At 51.1% G+C, this 20,941-nt stretch overlaps 1 protein-coding gene across 5 annotated transcripts in view; it reads left to right on the forward strand.

The window, feature by feature from the left end:
* The window catches only part of CELF5 (CUGBP Elav-like family member 5), a 48,062-nt gene that overhangs the window by 11,647 nt on the left and 15,474 nt on the right, over nt 1-20,941 (forward strand). For 4 of the 5 annotated variants that reach the window (XM_039700343.1, XM_039700338.1, XM_039700340.1 and 1 more), the window contains exons 2-3: nt 6,078-6,160; nt 17,326-17,377. In XM_039700343.1, the coding sequence (XP_039556277.1) occupies nt 17,326-17,377 (52 nt within the window). In that variant the 5' untranslated portion in view covers nt 6,078-6,160. The remainder of the gene's footprint in view (nt 1-6,077; nt 6,161-17,325; nt 17,378-20,941) is intronic. The other variant, XM_039700339.1, reaches the window with a different exon arrangement.

Below are 20,941 nucleotides of genomic sequence, written 5' to 3' on the forward strand. Positions count from 1 at the left end.
CCGCGCGTGGGGTGCGCTGACAAAGGCGGCGGTGGGCAGCGTGGGCCGGGCCGCGGCTGCTGCGGAGCGCGGGGGCCGCAGCGGGACCCTCGCTGGGCTGCTGGCCATCCCCTGGCGGGGCTCACAGCGACCCCGGGCAGGGGCTCGGCGCCGCGGTTTTAAAATCCGTGCAACAAAGAATATTGGCCGCGAACGTGCTGCTGTCAGTGGCATTTGGGGTAGGTGAGGGGCTGATGGCGCACGGGGAGATGAGGGGTCTTCCTTCGCTGAAGGACCTTTAATGGGTGCTGAAAAGTTTGAGGAGGCTCCTTTAGCCTCGCTTATTGTTGTGTTTTTATACTGAAGAGCTGTCGCGGTCGGCGTGGCAGCTCCCTTCAGCGGAGCGGCTCTACCCCACCCCAGCAGGTGTTTGGGATCTTGTGACCAGCACGGCTCCAGCCAGGAAGGGAACTCACGGAGTTGTTTGCTGTAGGATCCCGGGGGGTGATGGCAGCATCGCTCCCTGGCGCAGGTAGAACAACCTGCAGGGAGCCGGCAGTGAGTACCCTGGAAGCTGTCGGTGCTCAGCCTGGGCTGCTGTGCCCTAAAATGATCCGTGATGGGGCCATGTGTTGGTGCATGCTGGAGGGAGTGTGCAACGCTCAGTCGTGATGCCTCGGATTTAGGAGGAAGCGTAGGAAAAATCGAGTGCCTTGGCAACGTGAACCATTCTAGACTGAACAGAGAGGGAAGAGGACAAGAAAAAAACAAGTGTATTTTCAAACAAAAGGCCAAATCTAACTCTCCAGCACAAAAGGAAAAGACTTTCTCATTGAAGCCCAGTGGGGGCTGGGCTGGCATGAATTTAGCTGAAGAAGTGTGCCTGGTTGTGAGTGAAAAACGAGGATGCCATGTGCCTGTGTGTCTCTGTGTGCAAGGAACTGCATCCAAACCTGCTGCCAGGGGATGGTGAGTTGCAAGGTTTCAAACCCAGCAAGGAGGAGAATGGGCCCAAGGCAAGAGACAATTGCACATTTCATTCCAGTTGACATCTTAAATATAGACCGTGTGGTCTGAGGTCAGCTTCCAAGCAGGAGACAAATTCTAGGGATCTGCTTAGGTATGGAAATTAGAGGGGGCAGCAGTGGTATTAGCCAGATGTGTGTGATATTAACTTGCTGTTAAAAGCAGGATTTCTGCAGCAAAATAAATACATCCTTTTGGTTCTGACATTTTTTTTGGTGGATGTGGGTGTTGTTGGTCAGGGGTTGTTCTGTCCAGAAGAGGCTGTTGAGATGTGAGGTTCTCTGGTGGTTGTGGTGGGGTTGTTTCCACACCCCTTCAGTTCCCTGTGCCCCTCCCTGTCCTGTTTTGTACAAAGTGAGAGGCTGGGATTCCTTCCCTGGTGGCATGAGTTTGCATGTAGATCCTCAGCCTGTTTTGGAACAGCCTCTCCAGAGAAGTCATCCCTTCACAAGGAAGTGTGTGGGGGTTTAGCGTGCAGCGAGGGAACGAGCTCCACAATCCAGCCCACCCTGGTGCCTGATCACTCTCATTTACCAGGTTTGGCTGCAGTGCCTGTGCTCCTCGCAGGAAGGCCATCCTGGTGAGGAGCTGCTGCTGGCATCTGCAGGCCTGGAAGGTGCCAGGCCTGACCCAGGAGCTGCAGTGGCCTGGAGCACTGTCACAGCCCCTGAGCAGGGCACACTTTGGCTGCAGGCTCGTTCCTGCACTGAACAGAAGCCACCTTTCTGGGGCAGTTCTAACAGCAGACTCAGTTTTCTCTCCCCATGTTCCTGATCTGCAGTGAGATCCAATTGACAGCTCACATGCAGCTTCCATCTGCTTTTTTTCCCTTTCTCTCCCCAAAGGGGAGGAAGCAGTTGTGTGAGAAGCCAGCACTGCTGGTGAAGCCCAGCGTGTCCTCTTGTATTCCCTTGCAGCTTGACATGGAGCTGAGCAGCCACCTCTGCCTCCAGGAAGCAAGAAAGGGTGGAAAAGGCCTGGAAGATATGAGTTGGGCTGCAGTGTCCAAGAGCTGGTCCCGTATGGGTGCTGAGAATAGATGAATTTGGTGGAGGCAAAGGAGAATCTTAGAGATTTAGAAATGTGAGCTCTGCTATGAAATGGTTTTGTTAGTACCTGACTAGTCATGTCTCAGCAACCTGGCTACTGGTAGCTGATACTGTTCCAGCCTAATATTATTCATGAGGCAGTTTTTCTATTTATGTTAATCACAGATACATTTGCATGTTAATGGCAGTGTTTGTCTCAAAGCTAATATTTTCATGGGAAGAGCGAGGAGGTGTTTGAACAGGCTTTTGGAATGGGTCAGGAGAGGCTGAGTGGGGAGAATCAAGTGGAAATTTTTGGCCTTGTGTTCCAGGATTAGGCAGAAGGCAGTTCCTTCACAAGTGTCAGCTGGATGGGTTTCCTAGGAGTGCTCATGGTAGGGAAGGTGGAGCAATTAAGGAGTGTGAGATGCCAAACTGAATTGCAGGGGAATGTTCAGCAGGGCCAGGAGCAGCCCTCTCACAGGCATGTGGACAGATCTGGCTTTTCCAGAGGGCAAGGATACACCACCACCAAGCCCAACTTGCCTCCCTGGCAGCCCAGTTTTGACTCAGCTTCTGCAGGCTTGTAGATTAGCTCCCCACTGACTCCATGCTTCCTCTGCTGAAGTATTTAATGTGATTTCTGATGCTAAGCAGAATCTAGAGATCCCTCCCTCCTGCAAACCAGCAGCCTTTTCTTGCTCAAGGCTTTAGACTGCTGATGTGTGGAGTAATATTTAGGATCTGAAGGGACTGTAAATTCCAGAGTCAATGTGTAGTTTGTAGGGAGGATCAGGCACTGAATATATATATTTTTTTTATGCAGTCTCTTTCAAGTGAAACTAGGCTGGGTTCTGCCTTCAGGGAGCTGGAAACCCTCCTGGAGCCCATGGAAGTAGGGTGGTACCACAGACACTGGTGGGACATAGAGGGATCTTTGGCAGAATGATGGTGGCCTGGCTTTGCAGACAGTGCTCTGGGTGCTGTCCTGCATCCCTGTGCTGGGAGTGGGTCATTGGCACTGCCTGGGTGCCTGGGACCTTCCAGGCTGATGCTTCTGAACACCCTGAGCACTTTCTAACACCACGTCCTGTGTCTCAGCTGGCACAGCTGGCTTGGTGTGAGAAGTGCCCAAAGGGGCCTGAGCTTGCTGTTAACTAAAGCAGGAAATGTGGAAGTGAGAAAACCTAGTGAGAGTGACAGGCCCCTCTGCACCTCTGGACATGTCTTCACTCTTGAGCAGATCCTTGGGTGGTCTGTCAACTCAAACTTTTAGGAGCCCAAAGAACCCATGAAAGGCAGGGTGGGCAGAATCCTGTCCCAGCATCACAGGAGAAGCTGCACAGTTAGTGTGCAAGAGATAACAGCTCTTCAGGAAGTTTATTTTCCCCAAATATTTATTTACACAATTAGGCTTAGAGCACAGTGTTTCTGCCAAACCTTTTCCTGCATTTCTGACCAGGACTTTGCAAAGAGAATGGAATTTACCACTCTACTTCCAAAACACCTGGTTGTGAAAGGCAGTAATCATATTTTCCAAAAGACATAGCTGACATCTTTAGCTCCCTCCTTTCCAGAACCAGTACAGCTTCCAGGTATGGGGGAAGTAAGAATAAGAGGAATGTCCTCAAACCTCTGAGCTTAGAGACATGAAGAGCAGTGGAGCAGGCTGTCCTCTACGTGCAGCCCCAGTCCAGGCAGGTATTAGAGGCTGCCTGAGTGCTGCTTCATGCTTGAGAGAAGAGAAGGAGCACAAGTGGCTTCTGCTGAGCAATTACCCACATCCTTGTAAAGCAGAGCAGCAGTGGGGATTGCCCTTGGGTTGGAGTGAGGCATCTTCAGGCTCCACAGTTCCAGGATGTTCCTGTCTCTGGAAGCTGCTGCCTCTTGGTACCTGAGCTGCTAAAAGATGAGCAGTGTTACTGCCTTTGCTGTAGGGAAGAGAAGGACCAGAGGGCTCTAGGGAGGGATTCATGGCACTTTTTCACATGGGTGCTTGGTGATGCTGGCCTTTACAAATCCCTGATCTGGCATGATAACAGTACCTGCCTGTGTGAGGAATGTCTCTCCTTTATCCCCACTAAGTGGTGTGTCTTTGTCCAGTTCTCATTTTTAGCTTGTCCTCCCCTGGACTGGGTTTTTGGGTGTGCTTTGCCTCAGTTCTGCCATTCCTGAGCACTGGAAAATGGGACTCGAGGATGGGGTTTGCATGTTTCATGTGGACATAACTCCACTCCTACCCTGAGTTTTCTTAGGTTGATTGCTGATGCTCCTGAGGCAAAGATAGTGCTTTCACTGCACGTGGGCATAGTACCAATGCATTGAAGCTTTTAGTGGAATAAATTGCTTATTCCCAAGTGCTGACTTTGGAGTTTTGTGAGCTAAACCTGGCCCAAATTATCTTAGAATTCTGAGTCTTGTATGACTTGCAAAGTAGCAGACTGGAGCAGCAGGTGGAATTGGATATCTGTGTTTGAGGCTTTGGTGACCAGGCCTTCAGATCTGTTAGAAATAGATTACAGAGGTTATAGAGTCTGGTCTCTCTGGTTATGGAGCTGCTTTTGAGGCTTGATGTCAGAGCAGTCCATGGGGAGAGTGAAAGCTGAGGGGAGCTTCCCCACCACAACAGAGCCAGGTGCCTTTGCCAGGAGCAGGGAAGTTTACCTGCATTCTTCCTGGCCTCACTATATTTGTTAAATTACCCATTTGGCTTTGGTGCAGCATTCAAAATCTGAGCAATAAGGAGCTTTAATGACCTCTTAGAGATACCTAGTGCTTGTGTGCTCTTTATGGAAGGTTTTTTCCCCTAGCAAGAGGTGTGAGAACAAGTGTGATGTGCTTACCTGCAGCACCTTCTTGGAGATGGGATGGAAGAAGAGGATAATGATGTTTCTGGGGTTTGGATTGTCCTGAGGAGCTGGCCTCAGGTGTTGTGTACCATGGAGTCCCACTGGGGTGGAGGGGAGAGGTCCAGACAGTCCCTGTACCCACCTTTGGGTGCAGCTCATGGAGAGCTGAAGCAGCTTTGGAGTACCCCAAGCCAGGCACAAGAATGTGGAGGCAGAAAAGTGGGCCTCTCTGGCCATAACAATGCATCTGCAGCCCCAGCACAGCAGTGCAGACAGGGATATTCATCAGCAAGCCAGAGGGATTCATCCTGCCCTTGCTTGGGATGTGAAATGCCAGTGTGGATAGGAGGGGGATGAGTGAGGGGGTCAGATGCATTCTGAGTCTATTCTCCAGTGCTTTGCCTACCCTCATCTGAAACAACTCAAGTGACAGAGCTCCAGGCACTTCCCTGGGGAGATCATTCCACAGTCTAAATCTCTTTCTGCTAGGAAATGTTTCTTGATAACCAGCCAGATTTTTCCTTTGCTTATTCTTAGCATCAGAGCACCCAAAGATGATCCCTCTTCTTCCTGGAGGGGCTACAACTCCTCCCCCTCCTCCCTTGGCTCCAGCGTTCGTCTGAGATGTTGAGTCATATCTTGACTAAGAATGTCAGGATCTGGCCTTTTCTCTGTGCTTTTTATCTGGCTTCTTCAGCTGGCCCTTGCAGAATGCAGGATGCTCTGCTGGGCTCTGTGTTGCCCTTGTGGTGCTTGTGTACCTCGGTGTGTGTTTGTGTGCATCACACAGGCCAGGCCTCTCCTGCCTTAGCTCCCCGATTTGTGAATCTGGATCACGGAGCTTTTGTAAAAGCCTAAAATCCCAGATACTTCTCTTCATTCCTTGCTTCTTTTCTTCTTTTAATCAGTAATCATGCTGGTCCTCGCCTCTCTCCTGATCCTTGTGTTTCTGCCACAGACAAGATCAGCTTTCCATTGTGTCTCACCTTGTTCAACACCTGTGTCAAGCCCCATTGATTCACTGGGACCCTTTTATAGCTCTTAATAGACTTCAGATGAGGCCTGCAAGTCCTTTCACATTGTTTCTTTGTCTTTTTTTTTTCCTCTGGAGCTTTAGACACATCCAAATTATGTAACATTTGTGTTGATGTTCATCTGCAAGTGCCTAACTTGACACTCGCTGTATCTGCTGCAGGTTGTGCATTCCTCACATACTGTGCCAGAGACTCTGCCATCAAAGCCCAGACAGCCCTGCATGAACAGAAGACTTTGCCAGGGGTAAGTCCCAGTGAATTGTCTGCAGCTGATGCCGTGGGCAGGATGGTGGGGAATTTTCAGGGGAGGGAGTGAGGGTGAGAAGTGGCTTAGATGAGTTTTCCTGCTTGTGGAAGAGCAGGGTGTTTCAGGGCTTAGAACAGGGATATGGGAGTGGAAGCACAGCACTGCTCTTCAGAGCTGCTGCTTTTTTGTCTCTGGCCAGGCCTGTTTCTGTGCTGCTCTTTGCTCTCTGTGGTGTTACAGGACACCTTCAGCTTTCTGTCCCTGTCACGAGGAGCTGTGAGCTTTGGGGTGAAGCATGTGGGTGCACAGTGGGCATTGCTGAAAAACTCACATGAGATAAAATACCAGAGCCTTTTTCCAGGTGTGCAGAATCTCCTGGTGCATCCAGTTCTACTTTGCCATTGCCCTGCAGGATGCCTGGATGGAGCTCTGATGCAGTGGCTGAATTGGATCAGCCTCTCAAAAAATAAAAAAATACACTTGCCACATGCCGTTGTTTGGATGAGAAATGAGTTATTTTTAGGTGAGAGAAGGACTGCTGGTCTGTTCCTGGGTCTTGCTCACTCCACAGCTGGTCTTGGGAGCAGAGTTCAGTGGGATTTGAGGGAGGCTGGGCACTGTGGAACAGGTCCCTCCTTGCCTGGCACTCCTCTGCCTCCCTGGGACCTGCTGGAGAGCTGAAAGGATTCCTGGATTGTTGCCCTTCCCATTTTGGTATAATTTAAGAGCTTTGACTGGGCAGTTCCCTTGCTGTACTGAGGGGGTTGATCAAGCACATTGAAAGGATTCATTTGGAGGTGAGTAGGAGGAGGAGTTGGGTACTTATAGATAGAAGCTCACAGGAGGCCCTGAGTGCTCAAGGCAACAGAATAATTAATGTAAACCAGGGGTCTCTGGAGGGTGGTTAGGAATTCTTAACCATAACATTTTTTCTTTAACCCATACAGGTCCAAAGAGCTTCCCACACCTCTCCCAGCTGCCCTCAGAACCTACACACACACACACACATCCTTTTCTGTATTTGTTTACTGTGCTTTTTTGGCATGGGCCTGTGCTGGCATCTGAGTGCTGGAAAATGCATGTGACTTAATTATCACTTAACAAGGTCCTTATCTCAGGACAGCCAGGGGGAAGAGTACAGATAACCAGCACAAATCTGCCTGAGATATTTTTGTGGATGGGCAGTGGTTGGATTTTTGAACTAAAGCAGTGTAACCTCATGTGTTGGTCCAGGGCAGAGCTGACAGTGTCTGTAAGAACAAGTCAAAGGATGCAGGAGCAGCTGAGAGGAGTCATGATACAGTGCTGTTAATGCAGTGGGGAAGTCAGATGTGTCTCTGAAAAATTATTCATGGGAAGCTTGGTGGATTCAAGGCAATCTCAGTTTTGCTACAGTTCTACATGGGGGATTTGTTGCATGTTTCACTGTGTTCTCTGCTGTCTGTGCTCTCAGGGGTTGTAGAGAGCTGCATGGAGCAGTGTTTAAAGCAGCAATTTATCTATGATGTGGTGATCTAAAGGCTTTTTATGTTAAGGGAGGTGTAAGACACTGCCTGGGAACAGTAAGAAATCTGTGGTAGGTGAGTACTTTTGAACATACTTGTCTGGAGACAGTTAATGAGCAGTGTGGTGTAATTATGTTTCAGGATTAGGATGAAGATGAGCTGTGCTGCATTTGGAGCTATTTTCAGGCTGCCAATATAGCACTTCATCACATTTAGTTTCTCTTTTGTTCAGTCCCTCAGTGACCAAGAAGGCACAAATCTCTCTCTCTTTGGTCATGTGGAGATGGTTGCTTGGCATGGCCGTGGGCTGGGTGAGCTGAGGTGGCTTTCAGCCATGGTTTGCTGGTGTCTGCAGAATCACCTGTCCTTGTGGGCAACACTTTGGAGATGAATCACAGACAGGAGAGCCAGGCAGTTGCCTCCCTGTTTTAGGAACAAGGACATAAAATTTCATCTCTGTATATTCACATCTGGATCATCTTCTGATGATCTCTGGGGCAAAACCAATCCCCAGGAGTTCAGCCAGGCCCCAGCAAAGGGCAGAGCACAGAATGTGCTGACCACACCACTGAGATTTCAGTCAATGGGCCACAGTCTGGTAAACAACTGATTGCTTGTGCATTTCCCCCATATCCTTTCTCTATATTGCACATAGCAGGAGAAGAAAGAAGGATTGAAGGGTTATGAAGTGTAGGGTGACACAAATTGTCACCTGAGTGCATGACCAAGCCTCAGCAGGTTTAGAGACAGCAAGGGATCAGACTGGCAGAGGAAGATCTTGTGCTGATGCTACACTTGCTGTTGTACCACCAAGCAATTGCAGATGGCACAAGAACCAAAGTACCTTCCTTTGCTGGTCTCAATGCAGAGAGCTGTGGTTGAACTCAACAGTTCATGAACCTGCATAGTGACTAATTACTTTTTTGGTCTAGACTGAGGATTTGGTAAGGACAGAGTTAGGGAAGTGCTTTGAAATGGTTTCTGAGATTCTCAGGCTGTGATCAGGCAGCTGGAGCAGGACTTCTGGGTTCCCTCCAGGCTGTCACTGGGTAGGGCTGGGCCCACAGAGGTGTTGCTGAGGTCCTCCAGGTCTGATGCCAGCAATGCCAGCCCACCTGCAGGGCCATGAGTGCAGTGCAGCTTACCTAGGCTTTTATATATAGTTATATTTATAGTTCAGGTTTTCCACATAAGTCAGTAGGAATCACTGTTGTCTGTATTTATTCTTGTGGCATTTGGGGCAAGTTCTCTTTGTATGAGGTCAAAATTCTCTTTTGCCTCTGAATTGAGTGCTGTTGGGTGTATGGTAACTGAATGGAATTTAAACTCTAAAAAGCTTATTTTTTAACAGTAAGCTCAGCATCTTTTTCTGAGGTAAGCAGGATTTTGGCTTTTACATTCTTCTATATGGACCAGTGTGCTCAGGGTGTAAAGTGACATAGAATCATCAGGTTGGGAAGGACCTCTGAGATTATTGAATCCAACCATTAACCCAGGACTGCCAAGTGCACTAAACCATGTCCTTAAGTGCCACATCCACACATCTGATGGTGCCTCAACCAGTCTCACCTGTACAGCTGCATATTGTATTATCTAACACACCTGTGCTGCCCTCAGAGCTGGTGAATTGTTGAAATCAGGCCTTTAAGGCTATTTCCTAAATTTGGTGTCCTCTTCAGCTGCCAGCCAGCCCAGCAGTGCAGTATTTCACCTTCTCCCCACTCCCTGGCACACTCCTCCCTGCCTCAGTGAAATGATATTATATCTCAATAACCCATGCCTTTGATTCGTGATTGTGCCTTCACTTTGCTGAGTTCTGAAAGGAATTGGAGAGGTTATTAATGACACACAGTGATCACACAGCAAGTTAAAGCCTCTTGCTAAGTGAAATTTGAGGGAAAAGCATCCAGCTTTTCAATATTTCGCAGAAACGCTTTATGTCTCTTTTCATTTGCAGCCAGACAGTTGCAAATTACATAAAATTGCTCCTGAAGAAGAAGAGGAAGAAGAATAGAGGGAGGAAGTGGAGGGGGGGAGGTTTAAAAAAGTAATTCTTTTGGCAAGGTACAGTTACAGTTTTATTTCTATGCAGAACAAAGAAAGGCCTGCTGAAAGGTAGGCAAGTAAGTGGCAGAAATTGGTATTGATCCAAGCTGGGAATACGGGCAGTTTAAGAGCAGTGATGAGGGTACTGAAATGTGGCTACATCATAGGGAGAACTCATGGATGCAGGGACACAGGAATGGAAAATTACAGAGAGCAGCAGCATGAGAGCAGACAGAGACTCTGGGAATGCACCAGGGGTTGAGATGCTGCAGCACTAATTCAGGTGGTTGGGCACCAGCATCGTGCAGAGACCCAGCAGAGCTGGAGCAGAGGGCATCCCTGTGGGCAGGCTGTGTCCTGTGCTGCCAGGAGCAAGGGCTCACCTGGGCCATCTGTCAGGATCCACAGCCCGTGGTGGCAGGAGGGAGCACGGGTGACTGCAGGGACTTTGGTGGAGAGGGCAATGCATCTCATTCTTCCCTCCCCTCTTGTTTGTGCACCAGCCTGGACCAGTATTTCTGAAAGTTTCAGGTGGTCTAAATGTTTGCCTGAGGTTTGAAGCTGAGCCCCATTCATTAATCTTTGCAGCTTGAACAGGGCAAGGTGGAGAAGTTTTTGCCATGTCCATCCTGCAGGTTTGATAGACAATACCAGCAAGCTGCTGAGAGCCATGCAGCATCATCAGTTAGAGATACAGAGAGCATGCCAAGGCTATCTCATGGAAATGGCAGCACCAGGACATGAAGGTGCTGGGCTAAAGCAGCCCCTGGGCAAGAAGCAGCAGAAGTGCCTGTTCAGTGCAGAGGGAATTGAAAATACCTGTGCTCTTGAGGGTTTGACTTGAGGGGCTGAGAACTCTCAGTGAGGCAAAGCAGCTGCCCAGTGAAGTGCCTACATTGAAAATCAAGCTGCCAAGGCAGACACTGCCTCCTGTTCCCTGTGGAATTGGAAGAACAGTGAAATCAAAGATCAGCACCTGTTCCCACATGCTGACCAAGTGGACACATGCAGCCTCTGTCCTGGCCACAAGGGCTCTTCCTTTCTCCAGAGAAATTGCTGCCCTTTGCACAGCCAGGCCCTGGCGTCTTGCAGCACAAAGTTTTGACTTTTGCCTCCCAGGGTTGGGCCTTCCCTGGTGGTCTCACTTACCTGTGCTGATGAAGTCCCCTGCACACCAGCCCACACAGACCTTGCTCTTTGCAAAGGCACCACCCTCCTGAGTGAGGCTCCACACTCCCACCTCCATGGGGTCATTTGGGGTGTGTGCCTGCACACAAGTGTTTGTGAACATGGATGTAGATGGGATCATAGGATAATTTATGGTGCAAAGACCCTTGGGGTCTCTGCTCAAACCCCACTCAAAGCAGGGCTGACTACACCAGATCAATGAGGGCCTTTTCCAAATGAGCTTTGACTGTCTCCAGGGGCATCCTGCAGTCACCTGGGGCCTCTCTTCTAGTCTGCCAGCACCCCTAAAGGGAAACAGTTTATCTCATATCAGCCCAGAAGAGGCTCAGGGGGTTTATTTGGTGGTGCTGGGGCTTGGGCCCGTTTTGGGTGGATTTTCCCGTGGGTGTGTCAGTATCTCGGGAGGGTTTGCTCTGCTCAGATTGTCGGTGTTAGTGGTTGCCAAGGGAACTGGCACAGCCACTCTGTGTGCAGGCAGAGGGTTCCTGTGCCTGCCCCACTCTGTTACAGCAGCAGAGGTGTCCTTTCCTGGCCACTGCCATTACCTGCCATGGGGCAGGAGCAGGGCATGGCTGCAGCAGCCCAGTGGCAGCAGTGAACCTGCCAGCACAGCCAGGAGAGGCTTGTGCAGGCTCTGTGCATCAGCTCAGACACTCAGCCCAGGCTCTTCCCTTGCCTGCTCTTTTGGGGTCTCTGGAGGCTGCACAGAGGAGCCCCTGGAGGTGCTCACTGCAGCAGTGGTGCACCAGTGGGCACAGGGAAAAGCTCAGGGTGCTGATGTCCTTTCCAGTGGAAAGATCAAAGCCAGCTGAGTGTGTGCTCCCAGCTTGTCCCTGTTCAGCTTTCTTGCACTTGCTCAGGGGAACTTGATGACCCATCTCACATCTTTCTCCTGCTTTTTGCAGGCCTTAAGCCCTAAGCATTCCTTGGGCCTGCTGAGCATTTTCTCCTTCAGTGGGAGTGACAAATGTGACAATCTTGGGCAAGTCTCTGAAGCAAGATGCTGCAGCTGACACAGGACTGTGGGTCTGAGCACCCAGCTGTGCCTGAGTCCTCAGGCCCATGGCTTTCTGGAGGCCAGAACCATCTCTTGTGGTCTTGATGAACTTTCTAGAGGAGTTTTTGGGTTTTCAGTTTCATCAGTCCTTCAACAATCTTCCTTGCTTATGCAGAAAGCTGTAGCTGAGCCATGCAGGCAGAAGCTGTGTGGTTTGTACTCTGGGATTCACATCCTGCTTCTGCCACAGACTTTCTGTGTGATCTTCATCACCACATGCCTCGATTCCTCCACCTGGAACACACTGCTCATAATTATCCTTGTCTCCTCCATAGCAGGACTGAATGAGGTGAATTCATAAGCAGCCTGTAGAGCTGTGCCAGAACTTGGTACTAATGTTGCTCATGTTTCTGTATGAGACAACCCCTCTTTCTCAGGGAAGGATGGTTCTCCTGGACAGGACTCAGGCACACTGGGATGTCAGAGGGAAGATGCAAGCAGGATACTTGAGCACTGAGATTGGCACCAACCCATCCCTGTTTGCATTCTCAATCAGAAATGGAATCCAAATCAACAAATTAGCATTTAGATTTATGTGCTCTGCCCAGTTAGAAGTGATTATGATCATTCAGGCAGGGCATTTTTAACTGGCCAGAGGAGGACAAGCCCACAATTTGTAAAGTGAAGAGCCTAGGACCTAATTCTGCCAATGGCCTTGGAGGCCTTTTGGTTCCTGACATCCCAGAGGGGCCAGCCTGCATTGTGTGCTTTGTACATTCTGCTTCTGACCCTCTTAACACTGTGAGGTTCCCCTGCATTGCACCTAAGGGGCTATTTTACATCACTTACTTGTAATTAATAGAGAGGCTTGCCCTGCTGTCCCAGGGGGCTTTTTCCTTCCATCCAGCTTTTGCAGTTTGAAAGCTGAAGAAGGGGGATCTGGGAATCTTCTCCTTGAAGAACAGGGCTACCACATTGCTGAGCAGACTGACAGCTCATGCTGGGCACTGATTAAACACAGGGAGCCAGTTCACCTCCAGAAGTCTGTATTTGGGGTGTGATGAGAGAAGTGCTGCATTTTGGCCTTGCTGAAACCAATAGCAAAGCTTCCTCTGACTTCAGGAGTGCCAGGATGTTTGATGCCAGATTCTTGTTTTCTGGAGTGCTGCAAAGGTGGGAGCATTTCCTCAAAAGCAGAGGGGAAGCCCAAGCAGAGCAGGGTTCCCTGCTTCTCTGTGCTGCCCAGTCCTGGGATTGGGGTGGGTGTAATCCAGACACTTTCAGCAAGGCCCCTTAGCCTTGCCCCTTTCCTGGAAGCACCTGGGCTCCTGTGGGCTGCAGTGACCCTCCCTGGCAGTTCTCAGAGGGCTGCACAGGACGTGGCTGCTGTGCTTTGTGTGATGCTCCCGAGGCTGGCTGCCCCATTGCTTCCCACAGGAACCCCCCAAAAGCCAACAAAGGCTGCAGGCTCATGAGAGGGGCAGTGGTGCAGGCAGAGAAACCTCTGTGAGAGCTGAGAGCAGGGCAGGGACAGCTGTGCTGGGGAAGTTGTGTGTGCAGCCAGGAGGGAAATGTGAGCAAGAAGCTGGAGCAGGGCAGTTGGAGCTCTGCTGCCCATCTGGTGCCCACTGCTGCTCCAGAGGATTTCCTGAGTGCAGTGGGTCATGGAGCTGACAGCCCTTACAGAGTCCTCAGCAGCAGGTAAGGAGGACCCTGAGGTGTGAGGGTGAGGGACTGGGGCAGGGGACATTTGGCCCATGGTGTCCTGCCAGCGTGTGCTAAATGTTAATGTGATATTCTTAAGAAATGAAGACTAATAATGCTCAGCTGAATAATTTAACAGGGAAGATGAAGCTCAGCTTGTGAGGCAGGTGCAGGCTCTTGAATCATTTGCTGGAATTCTCCATCCTACACATGTGCTCACCTGTGTGTTCCTGTGTGGTAGAAGGCATCCATGTCTTTCCACTCCGGGAGTTTAAGGCAGGCACATCCTGACTGCTGGGTTCTGGGCCCAGCTGGGTGTATACAAATACAGTTTTCTTATTCAGATGTGCTCTCTGATTACTGTGCAGCCTCAGGTGATGACTGGAGGCCAGGAGAATTTGTACTTCCAGAGTTTGCTGTGTAAGCCAGAAGTGGGTCCTCCCTGTGCCCTGTTCCTCTCTTTCTCCCTCAAATGGGAGAGGCAAAACTTGAGCTCCTCACTGTGTGTTCCTGTTGGGGACAGAGCTCTTTGTCTGAGACCTGTAGACAGAGTTTAGGACCCCAGGGACAGTTCTTAAGGCCTTAAGGTGGATGAGTTAAAGCTGCTGTGGACTCCCTCTGCTTGAGAGGCCTTTGATAATTTGTTCATCTTTGGTGAGATGAAACTTAGAAGGATTCAAGTGGTGGTGTCCTTCATGGAAGCCTCTTCTGTGCAAGGAGGACCATGGCTCCCTGTGCCTCAGCTGGGACACCTCCTGTTTCAGGAAGAAGCTGCCAGACAATCCTGCTGCTCTTCTCCAAGCCTAAGCATCTGGACACATTTCTTGTATCTTGTTTTCTTCTCTTTTCCCATACCTTCCAGAGCAGACAAAGCCCAGCTCAGAGACCTGACCTCAGGCTGGTGGGTGTCTCAAAGTCCCTGGAGCTGGCAGGGCCTCTGGAAATGGGCAGCCCTTGGCACAGGGCTTGTTCTGACACGGGCAGGGGCAAAGTCTTCCTGTGCCCACCCCAGGTGCTGTTTCAGGTGGGCAAGAGAGGAACTGTGGCCATAGCTGGGGGTGCTTCCTCTTGTAGCCCTGCCAGGAGCTGTCTCTGGGTTTGCACCAGTACTAATTAATCCACACTGCTGTACTGGCAGTGCCACCTCACTGCCAGGGCTGTGGGCACTCACCTCACTGGGTCAGTGCCCTGTGGGATGCACTCACCCAGGGTGACAGGTCTGGAGGGGTCACACCCCTGGGGTCACGTCCCTGGCATGGGGAAAGGATAGGGATGGACAGATGGGGAGAGGGGGCCCCTTCCCCAGAGATCATATCAAAATGTCTCTTTTGTGCAAAGCAGAGGGAATGCCCCCAAGAGCTGGTTTCCATGGCAACTGCAAATGTCAGGTTCCATGTGGTGAATAACCGTTTCCATGACAACACCTCCTTTATCCTAGGTGCTGGGAGCTGGAGTGACAGCCCTGTTGGGGGAGGGGACAGGGAGATGGCCTCAGGTACTTAACCTCCCCCCATCCTTCCCGACTCGTGGCCCTCAGCCCCTGCATCCCTGGGAGGGAGGTGCTGGATGTGTGTGCTCTGCATTTCCACAGCATCCCTGCTGCCCCTCCTACCCCCAAATGGCTTTGGGGCTTTGGCTTCCTCACAGAAGCTGAGATCTGAGTCTGTGCCTTGTCTCCCTCCCCATCAGTTCAGTGAGTTTAGCCCTGGTTTAGCATCCTTGGTAGAAAGAAAACTATTCCTTGGTGCTGGGGGAATCCATGTCCTGGGTGTGACGTGGGCAGCTGCCTCTCCTGGCTCTGCACGGAGCCCTCTTTCTGAGCACACATCTGGGCTGCCTGCCCTCTCCCACTCAGCCTGCTCCCACAGCTCTGCCAGCCTCAGCTCACACGGGCAGGGTGCCAGGGACCGTGAGCAGTGACAGCAGCCTCTCAGCAAGGAAATTGGAGGCTTTGTGGAGCAATCTCTGACCTCAGGCTCCTGAATCCCTGCCCCACATCCCACTCAGCTCTGGAAAGAAGTGCTGGGCCCTTGGCAGCTCCTGGTGAGTTCCCCACTCTGCAGCAAGAGCAGGACATCAGGAGCTCTGCACATCCCTGCAGCTGATCAGGAGTGAGGAAAGGACCTGCAGCCTCTCCCTCTTCCTTAAATGATTCAGCAGGTCTTGGGGTTGTTGTTTGTCAAGGTGCAGCATGGCAGCAGCTTGGCCTTCCTCTGGGGAGCTGCCAGCCCATCCCTGGGGCCATTAGCAGCAGCCCCATGATCAGCCCTTGAGGCAGGAATGGCGTGGGCCTGCTCCCAGCCTCTGCTGCTCCTGCCTGAGCTCCATCAGCCAGAGGAAGCCACCTTCAGAGCCCCCAGCTGCCAGGCTGTGTGCCATGCCCTGCCAGCCTGTCACCTCCTGGTTGGCATCTCTGTCCTGTGAACTGCAGAGCCACCTCACAGGTTTCCTCCAGCTCTTGGGGATGTGGGCTCTGCCTCTGGTTTCTGGCCAGTCTGGCTCAGCCACCACTTAGAGACTGACAGCCCTCCACATATTGCATGCTGGCTTCTAAGCACATTTCACTTGGTGACTTTTATGGCTTGATTTCATTTTCTGTTTTGTTGCTGTTTTTCCTCAGGGGTTTCCTGAAAGAGGGGGCAGACTGTGCCTGGACCTGCAGCTCGTGTGCAGGCCTTCCCTGCAATATTCTGATTGTTTTTTATTATGAATGTCACTGATTCAGGTCACTGTCAGCCTCTGTGACTGATGCTGAGAGACGTGGAGTGAGATGTGCTGTGAATGTGGAAATCTGCCCTGTGCACCATTCCTTGGAGGATATTTGGTGCAGTTGGATCCTGCTAGCTGGGAAAGGAGGCTGCAGCTTGTCAGCTGCCTCTCTGGGCAGCACAGGACACACAGACCTGCCAGCAGATGAGCTTTGCCCTGCTTTTCAAACCAGACAGTTAAAGCTGTGTGTTCCTTAATGCAGCTACTTCTGTCTAACTGGACAGTCCCCATACCTTGTGAGCTAAGCTGCCCTTCAGGCTTGTTGGTGCTTGGATTATTGCTGATGACACTAATGGCTGCAGGAGAAGGAAAAACCTCTTCTCCACACACAGGCAAGAGGAGTTTTGCCACTTTCAACCTGAGCGTTGCCTCTGAGGGCCAGAGATGTTGCTGGAGAGCAGCGCTGCCCTTCTCAAGAGCTGCTGTGGTGCACAGAGCTGTCTGTGTGAGGGCTGGGGAGGGGGAACACAACAGGCCTGCTTGCTGTGCTGCTTCTGGCCAAGTTCAGAGGCAGTGTCTCTTCCCTGCTGCAAGGACAGTCAGTGGCTCCATTAGGTGACGTGGCCGTGCCTGCACTGAGTCAGGGCAGACACAGGAAGAGCTTCCAGGCACAGTCTCACCTCGGGCCACCCTGACCACTGTTCAGGCTCCAGTCACATGGTGATGAGCTGCTTCCTCAGAGTCCTCTGTGTGCTGCTTGCAGCAGCTGAGGAGGCAGAGCTTTGTGCATGGTGGGCATTTCCAGGAGAGCTGCTCTCTGGGGCGAGCAGCTGAGCAGGGAAAAGCGCCAGGTTCCTTTTGGCAAAAACGATCCCTTCCTCAAGGGTACTGCTTGCCATCACAATGTCTTGGTTTCCCTTGTGCCTCTCTCCTCTGCCCTGTTGCCAGTGCCTTCAGCAGCGTGTGCTGGGCTCTGGGCCAAGCAATAACCTCTGCATTTCTGTTCCTTGCAGATGGCGCGCCCGATCCAGGTGAAACCTGCGGACAGCGAGAGCCGTGGAGGTAGTTGTCATCTCTCCTTGTTTCTCCTTTGGTGGCCCCGTGCTTGTGAGGGGGACCAGGAAATGAGACACTGTCCTGACCCTGCCTTCCTCTGTTTGAGGAGTCTGTGTGTGGCAGAGATCTGGGGGGCAGGAGGGCAGTGTGGGGACACAGCTGGACACAGCAGGCAGCTGACAGCACGTGGGGTCCTGAGGGTGATGATGTGGCTGCCCCCTCCACTCTCTTTCCCAGCTCTTGAGGGTGCCATCAGCCTGGCAGTGTCTGCCCCAGGACATGACTGAAGCAGAACTGTGTGGCACAGGGTCTCCTGAAGCCTTTGGGAAGAGGTTCTTTCATTCCTACACCTGATCAGCCCAATAAGAGCCAGATCCCTGCAGCAGCTCTGGCTTTTTAATGTGTTCAGCTCACTGGTCTGCAGCTGATTCTCCTGCCTGCAGCTCCCTCCACTGCCTCCCCCATCACTGCTGAGCTGTCTCAGCCCTGCCACTCTCAGTCCTGCAGCAGCCCCCAGCACATTGTCAAGGCCAAAATGCTGTTGCAGAAAAGATCACATGATGGGGAAATAATGTCTGAAGGGAGAGGATCCTGAGATGGAGGTGCTGTCAGCCTGCAGGGGACAGCTTGGTCAGGGCAGCATACACTGAGAAGTTCAGAGCTGGAAGGTTGGGAACAAGAGAATGTGGTAATTTAATGGGGAGCTCTCAGCAGCTCAAATGCCTCCTCCAGGTGGAGAAGGTTTGCAACTTCAGCCCTTTCCAAATCCATTAACTCATTTTGCTTCTTTTCCTTGCTTTACTGATCTATTTCTTCTCCTTTTCTCTCCATTCCTACCTCTGCCTCTCCATGCCCTGTGCTGTTGGTGCTGCCCCTGAAAGCAGTTTAGTGGAGGCCACGAGGGTTTGTGTGCTGCTGTTTGTGCTGTGGGACAGCATGTCCTGCATGCTTTATTTAGATTTGGAAGGCTTTTGTTTTACATTTCCAAACATTTTGTAGTGACTGCTATTGCACTGTCAAGAAAATGAGATATAGTTGATAATATTTTATGTGAATGTGTGTATTTATGGTTGTGTGATACTCCTTTAAAAAAAAGTCTGTTTAAATCAGATAGAATCTGTAACTTTTGGTTATTTACTTGTACACCTAAGTTTTACTGAGGTCTGGACATTTTACTTCAGCCTCTTGGTTTAGGGTTGAATTTGAGGTCCTTATCTGTGCTACAGGCAATAAAAACAGACCAGAATCTTCAGGGTGTTTCACTCTCACTGCTGAAAATGATGTTATGAGTGGATGAGAGATCCTTTAGAGACGCCTGCAGTGGGTGGTGTGGGGAGGGCTGGCTTCTCACTGAGACCTCACATGGCCTCTGGATTCAGCCATTGGGTGGTCAGTCCTTCCCCTACCACACTGATTTAAAAACAAAAAAAAAGTTTGTATGTCTGGGGGTGCAACTCTGGAGTCTCTGGTGTCTAATCAGAGCTGAGGCCATCTCTGCATCTCTCTTTTGCTGGTGGGGCACTGCTGGGGGCTCTTCTGTTCACACCCACCTGGTGTGAAGGGTTGGGCTGTGACATCTCTGATGCCTCTGTCACATCGAGCTGGAGCACCTCAGCAGGTTAAAAACCAAGGTGCTGATTTAGGAACAAGCTTTTGGCCAGGGCACTGGACTCTGAAATCTCTAAGTTTTTGATAAGTGCCACGTTCCCTAATGGTTGTAAATGTCAGAACATCAACTCTGCTTCCCATGGACAAGAGCAGAACCCTTTGGAGTCTGGGCACCTGTCTGCTGCAGCCTGTGCTCCTCCCTCCAGGCTCCTTGAGAGCCCAAGCACAAGCAGCTCCCTCAGGATCCCTGACAAACTGGATTTTTTCCTGAGGCAGGAGCAGCATCAAGACAGCACCCTGTGTTTGTCTGAGACAGGTTGCTCTTCTGAAATGTTTCTGTCGTGATGCTCCACTTGTCAGAGAAGTGGCTGAACAATTTTGCAGATATGGCAAGAGCAATATCCCTGTAGCAATAGCCCCACACTGGCAGGAGGAGAAAGAAAGATTTGGGGCAGGGCAGAAGTGTATGGACCGGGAATTTATCAAGGAATGGCTGCATGCATTAGTGAGGCACTGCTCTGCATTACCCTTGAAGGGAACCTCTTTTGTACTCAGCAGGGACTGACATTTCTCAAGTGAAGCACCCTGAATTAAGAACATGAAGTTAGAACACCAGAATTTATCTCTTGGTCTGAGAGATGCTCATTTTTCTGCCAAAGGGGCAGTTTTGGCCAAGCCCTGCAGAGGTTGTGTGGGAATATCTGGATGCTCAGTGCTCCTGCACCCTGCAGAAAAAATTCACTACAGAAAAGTTGCTGCCTGCATTAGTTCAGAATGGGACTTGTGATTCTGGGCCAGGCATTGTCAGCTTTTCCCTGCTCTGCTGGGAGCCTGGAGTGCCAGGAGGAGAGGGGCAGAGGAGTCTGTGTGCCAGGAGCAGGGGGCTGCAGTGATGGGCATGACAGGTAACCCAAGCCTTCAGCCCTGCCCAGGGACAGGGAAGCTCTCTGTGCATCCCGAGGAGATCTGCTGCATCCCATGCACAGCCAGGAGCTGCCTTCCCTCTCTCCCTGATCCTGCCTGCTCCATGACCTGGATTCAGTGGCTTTGCAGGAGCTGTGTCCAGTGCTCGTGTGCTCTCCCTTGGCCACAGCATTGAGCCTCAACCCCTGGCTGGTTCCTGGGTACCTCCATCACCATCGTGCTCTGTGCTGGCCCCTCCTGCCCGTGCCCTGAGCATGTTTCCATGGGAACTCGACAGTCTGAGATCACAGTGAATTTCCCTGCTTGCTGGACAGCACGGGAAATTGCCAGTCAGAGGGTGAAAAGCAGGAGCTGTAGAGAAAGTGAAGGGGAAAACAGCGGGAGGGGAGGGTGTGCTGTGCCGAGGAGGGGAGAGAAGAGCTTCCAGTGCTGCAGGAATCCCTGTGGGGAGCTGAAGAATGATGGAGCTGATGACCTGAGAACGCCTGCGGCTTTGGGATCAGCCCTGACAGTGCCAGAGGGTTTGGGATCGGTGGTTTTGGGATCACAGCTCAGCTGGAAGGGTTCGATGGCAGATCAGCTGGAAGGGTTTGATGGCAGACAGGTTTGCAGCATTCCAGCCCGGCTGGGGAGGGATGAGTCAGCCTGGGTATTGTGGGAGAACAGCCCTGTTTGGAAGCTGACGGAATCGAGAGGATCCCGGATCTTGGGTTGGGCTCCAGGATGCAGAGAGGTAGAGGCCAGAGCAGAAGAGCCCTTTCAGAGGTCCCCAGCTGCTGCAGAGGCATCCAAAGGGAACAGGCTGGATCATTTTCCTTCGTGTGATCTTCAGAACCAGGCTGTATGAAGCAGGATTCACTGTGAAAAAAATCGTATGTTGTCAGTGATTTCATTCCCTTCTACTATTGCTCTTGTTGGTATTCAGAAAAGATCCCAGACCCATAGGTGTGTGTATTTATATTTGCCTTTATAGCTTGAGTCCCTAAGGTGTCACAGTTTTAACCTGTGCTGCATAGCCAGGAAGGCTGGCAATTTTTTTCC

Source organism: Passer montanus, unplaced genomic scaffold (genome assembly GCF_014805655.1).
Source record: "Passer montanus isolate IOZ18808 unplaced genomic scaffold, ASM1480565v1 scaffold140, whole genome shotgun sequence".
Taxonomy (NCBI): domain Eukaryota; kingdom Metazoa; phylum Chordata; class Aves; order Passeriformes; family Passeridae; genus Passer; species Passer montanus.